This window comes from Stegodyphus dumicola, chromosome X1 (genome assembly GCF_044657685.1).
Source record: "Stegodyphus dumicola isolate Sdum_Otavi_A_Nest chromosome X1, ASM4465768v1".
Taxonomy (NCBI): Eukaryota; Metazoa; Arthropoda; class Arachnida; order Araneae; family Eresidae; genus Stegodyphus; species Stegodyphus dumicola.
In genome coordinates, this window is record NC_140780.1 from 81,477,913 (window position 1) to 81,483,912 (window position 6,000).

General features: G+C 33.1%; 1 protein-coding gene across 1 annotated transcript in view; it reads right to left on the reverse strand.

Moving 5' to 3' along the window:
• The window catches only part of LOC118202165 (glutamate receptor 1-like), a 209,386-nt gene extending 203,711 nt beyond the window's left edge, over positions 1–5,675 (reverse strand). The window contains exons 1-2 of the mRNA XM_085808169.1: positions 5,594–5,675; positions 5,109–5,357 (exon numbers count right to left, since the gene is read on the reverse strand). Coding sequence (XP_085664295.1) covers positions 5,109–5,357; positions 5,594–5,675 — 331 coding nt within the window. The remainder of the gene's footprint in view (positions 1–5,108; positions 5,358–5,593) is intronic.
• Positions 5,676–6,000: the final 325 nt, after the last annotated feature.

The window sequence follows — 6,000 nt, forward strand, 5'->3', positions numbered from 1 at the left end:
AAAGGATATTCTTGTACGTGGTTATCGTGCAGCTTAAATAGTTCTATGCTAAATTACTTTTCCTTCCAGATACATGGAAGGACATGTAAGACAAAAATTTACAATGGCATTTGAATATGTAAACTTGCACGAAACTTTGTAGAATGTGAATTTATTTGTAAGAATTTAAAAGAGATTTTGCAATAGCTGGCTCATGCTTTTAGATCAAAATTTAAAATCTTGTCGACGGTAGTTAAGACGTTCATTTTCGATTTGTTTAAATTCTGGTAGAGGAACATACAGGATTTTATGTTTATTAACCAATTATTATGTTTTAAAACCTTATTTGAACTTTCTTGGGTAGTCCTCACCGGAATGCAAATTATATTGATGTCGAGGTTTTAGCAATCTTATAGTTAGATCCTCTTGTAGCCTCGTAAGCAACTATATATTATCATCCGCTCTGCCTAAGTATATTAAGGCTTTAGCCTTTTTTTAGCCCAATTATAAAAGCGGATATTTAATTACTTGACCCAGTTCAAGTAAACATTTTGTTTGCTGTCTGAAACTACGTTACTTGAATTTAAACTTTATGTTTCACGTTATTTTATGTACCCCCAATTAGCGGAGTTACATACTGTAGATAAATGGTGCTTCCGAGAGAGAGCTTATGAGTTCAATAAATGAATATTTGGTGGTTTGAATGGTTATTTTAACTGTTCTAAGAATCTGTCATTTGAGTTCTGACTGGAGCGACAGCTCTCTTGTAAGTCTAGTAGGGTCTGAAGGACATTAAGTTCAGCTTCCATACAAGCAGAACCCTACAGGATTACAAAAAGAAGTTAATAAACATGCATAAAACATATGTAGTTCTATTTGTCTCAAAGCTCAATTTCCCAGTAAACTTAAGACACTGAAAAAGGCTGATTTATCTTTTTAACATAACACATATATATTATATGACTGAAGAAATGCAGAGTTCAAAGAATACATATTTTCATGCATAAGTCTCAGAAAAATATGTGTTAGGATCATTATTATAATAAAATTAATGAATTCCATTAAAAGCCTTCGTTAAATTATTAGAAGTATTAAAAAGTACCGAACTATTTATTAACTGCAGACAACATTAGTATGAGATAGTGTTGGAGACCTTTTCAAATTTAAGAACCCTCTTTAAAACAATCATTTACAGTTTCAGACAATTTTGTTTTTCTATGGAGGTGATTGTCTTAGAGACGAGGATTATCGGTGATAGCGATTATTTTTTTGCGTAATGGCTTACTTGCATTCCCGGCAGATTTGTTTAAAACTAATGATTAAACTTGTTTAAGACTTGGAGTCAGAGAAATATTGATGTAAAGTCGTAAACGCTTTTATTCTATTAATATTACATAAATAAAGATGCAGGTTAATTACGAGAATTATAAAATAATTTGGACGGAAATAAAAAATTAAATATATATATATAGGGTTTTTATAAATGAATGTTGCGGTTTTAAAAATTAATAATAAATCGATGTATGACTTTATATATGGGTAAACTTTACAGCATAAATAACAGCAACTGTCCCCGTTTTTGAAGCATTAATCTCAATCCTTCAATGTATGTACTCTTGGTCAAAAGATACACATCTATACATTAATAGAATTCTTCCCATACTCGGTGTAGCATATCCGTGAGGGTGTACAGTGCATGATTTATCCGATCACTTCTTCAAAGCATTTGCAGTACATAAGCTCGATCTTTAATAAACCCCCACATAAAGAAATCGCATGGTGTTAATTCTGACGAATGACGTGGCCAGTGGAGAAGGTTGTTGTCTGCTGTTGCAGCACATTCAATCCAGCATTGGTGAAGAACACGACTAAGAAACTCTCGTACACCCCTGTGAAAATGAGGCGGAGCACCATCCAGTTGCAAAATGTAATCATCATAATTGGTGTTCAGCTCGATTAACAACTAGGTTTCCAGCACACTTCAAAATGAGTCACTTATCACTGTTTCTTTTTCGAAGAAAAATGGGCTGTGCACTTTCTTCCTGGGCACCGCGCAGAAAACGTTCATTTTTGGGGAGTTACGCTGAAGCTGTATCTGTGAATGTGTTTTTTGCTTCCCCAGATATAAACATTGTAGATGATCACCTTGCTATTTATATGGAAAGTGGCTTCATTTCAAAAGATGATACTTTCTACAAAACCGTCTCTTCCCTCCATTTGCATATCTTCACTGCATATCTCCACTGCATATCTTCACAAAAGCCCCGTCTTTTCGTCTGCTGGTGTAAGTCCTGCACAAATCCTACTTTGAATGGTTTAAAACATAGCCGCTTATGCAATACCTTCCAAAGCGTAGTCTTGGTATGTCAAATTCCCTGATTGCTTTATTAGTGACTTGCGACGACTTCGCTGAAGCTCTCGTACACTCCTGTGAAATTTAAGATACCTGCGCATTCATTCAATGTTTGAATCAGATACAAGAGGTCGAGAAGAACTCTTGTATTTACCAAGGCACCCAGTTTTCACGAACTGTCGGTACCATTTACTTATATTATTCTTGTGTTGTGTATCTTTTCTAAATCCTGCACGAAAATGCACGATCTGTAACCACAGATCTAGACACTTCAAAACAAAGTACACAGAAAGCCTTTTCCTGTTGGTATGCCATCTTGGAAACTGACGCTGTGGCTGCGCAGTAAGCATGACAAGCAAACAGCAGGTACCACATAAAAAAAACTTGAACAATTGCCAATGCTTACGGTTTAGGTTTTACCACGAGTAAGACACGTCGATTTATTAATGATTTTTAAAACAGCTCCATTCATTTATAAACACCCTGTATATATAGAGAGAGAGTTTGAAAAGAAAAGGAAAGTTAAATTTAGTTAAAGATTTAAAGTACATTGGATGCAGCTAGTTACATGTAAACTTAGGAACTAGCTCCATCAAATGTGCTTTAAGGCTGTAGCTAATTTTTAACTTTCCTTTTCTTTTCAATCTATTTTAAAATTTGCAGCACAACGGGCAATTTTTGACAAACTAGGTCTCTCAATTTTTTAATCACTACTTTCTACTTATATAAGCAGAAATACGTAATGACTATGTAAGGATTTTGAATGCGCAGTCCGACGCTGGAACTCTTAACAGCTTTCGATAAGTCACGGCTGAGCAGACAGTAACGGTTGAAGGTAAAAACTATAATGAGCAGTTAACACTCTTCAGCTTAAAGAATTTCTACTCTTTTTTTTCGCACATATAAAATCATCTCAGTAGATATTTATTTATCCAATCATAATGAAATCCGATGCATTTCTGTGATTCAATCATAATGAATGCCGATACATTTCTATGATTCAGTCATAATGAAATCTGATAAATTTCTATGTATATTGGGTTTTAAAAAGAAATGACGAAGGCAGTTTAAGAAAGGCAAAGAGACGCGATGTTGACCGAGCGGCAGTCAGGAAAGGGAAGAATGACGCAGTTAACTAGCCAGGGCATTTGTACCAAAGTAGATGCGGTTCTAGAGACAAACTATGATTGGTTAATATTAGTTTCAGTTGCCCTGTTCCAATAGCGTTATATAACGTAGAAAGATCTCGAATTTGGGGGAACAGATTAATTTAGCGGGAGATCGCCACATCTAGAAATGTTAATTTTGAAATCGACAATTATTTTTAAAGCAGCTATCGTATTTTCTTATATCTTATTTATAAATATATATGACAATTAATTTTCTGAAGTACTCTGAATTAATAATGTTTACTCAAGGTAGATTTTACGAATGAAGCAGTAAAAAATTTACAAAAATATTTCAATACGTGTTTTGTTTAGTTTTTTGAAACACAAGCTGGTTGTTAAAAGTATTCCTTCTATCTGACTACTTGACTTTCCTTAGCAATTAATCAATCTTTTATAAATTAGACTGAACGCAAACTTAAAAGTATATCAACAATTTCATTATTATAAACAATACATCGCAATTTTCTACCAAATTCTTTGGATTTTCCCTCCACGTTGGATTATAAATCTAAACTCAGTGCTTTTATTTTCTGTTTTGCAGACATTTTATTGTAAAGTTTTCCATGTATCATCATCTTAGCTCATTAAGACCCTTGATTTAAACGCTTCAGTATTCTTAGAACAACAATTCAGGAAAAGATTATCTACGTCACTTAAGTTTACAAATTGAAAATAAAAAATCTCAAGGCATACACGCACAGAACTTCAAAACGAATATGAGCGGTTGAAAAAAAAACACTCTCAAAAAACAGAAAGAAACTACACTGACACCCTCTGCCATAGCATAACTGTCAAAACAAGTCACGTTGTTACAAAACTAGATTACGTCACATCAAACTATATCACGCTGAGGAAGGATAAAGTTAATGATTCAGAAATTATGAACTATTGTTTTTCATAATAAATCATTTTCCTGTGATATTAGGAATTAGAAATATAACCCTAGATTTTTTGCAAAATGTTTAATATGCTAGAGAAATAAAAAATTTTGATGATTCTCTTTATATATATTTCAAGGTTTTTATTGGTTAAATGCTGGTGTTTTTCGTGAATAATGTTATAATTATAAAAGCATAATTATAAAAGCTTATGTTTATTTAGTTTATGACAGGCAGTCGCCATAAGAGAGTTAGATGGGTTTCTTCAGCAAAGTAAACAAAATATAGTATAAACTATCACAAAATAAAATAAAGAATTATTTTTGTGAATAAAGATCAGAAAATTGAAATTCGAAAGAACGTTTTGAAGAGGCGAAGTCACATATTTATTTACCTATATTTGTTACATCTTTTAGAATGCTAAAACACAATTACATAATAGTTAATTTTATCTTGTAATAAGTTTATTCTGGCTGACAGAAGTGTTGGGTGTAACAACTTCGCATATTTTTAACTTTTTAAATCTATCACGTTTTCTGGGGCACGTGTATTTTCATGTACAAATAATATTTCATATTCATCTTTGTTAGATCATTATTGATATTTGGAGCTTATCTTTCACGATGAATCAAATGGTGTGTTTCATCATGCTACACTCATAACCGCTGTTTTAATGATAATACGTTTAGCATTTTTGGTTATTCCAAGAAATAAGAATAAAGGTCTTACCGCCATCTGTGTCATAAAGATAATAGATGATCTTCCAGTGATAGTACATGATGACATCCAAGATTGCTCTTAAATATCGAGGACGTAAGCTCAGTCCATAGAAAGCTGGCCGATCGCTGCTTAGCTCGGGAAAGGCAGGGCTGACAAACGGCACTTGAAATGTGTTTGAATAAGAAGCAAGTGTATCGTAAGATGCTTCTCCTGTAGGAGCCACAAGTGTAAATATACCTTTGTTCATTTGAAGACACACTAGAGAACGAAAACGAGAAATACTTATGAAGTGAAAAGCAAATTAAATGCAATTACATTTAGAATAACCAAAGTGCTTTATAAGGTGTTTAAAATTCAAAATCAAAAATATAAGTTAGTAAAACGATGCAAATAAATTCATCAAGATTACTTGACTTTGAATCCTACAGCCTTTATTACCGTTCAGCTTCTTTACTTAGCTTTGCACTAAACTATTTAATTATGAAAAAACAAACTAGCGCTGTCTCTCAATAAAGAAAGGATGTCTTCGTACCAGCATTCCTTCTTATAGGTAGGCAGCTCTAGTATGATTTCCATAAGGAAAAGCCAAAACAATTTATTACACCAAATTACAAAAAACAAACTACAAAACCATTAGATCATTACACAAAAACAAACTGGTAAACCTCATTCAGCTACGGAAGGCAAAATCTGCAAAAATTACCAGTATGTCTTAGCTATAGCTATTAGGCCATCCAATAGGTAAAGCCATTAGTCCACCAAAAGACCATCTTTATGCAGAAGTCTTTTGAGCAAAATATTTTGTTATTTAATAAAGTTGGTGGAGAAAGAGATATCGTAGTACCTTTATTCAAAATCACTTGTTTTTGGAGCTGTTATCCCTAAACTCTGGGATATCCTA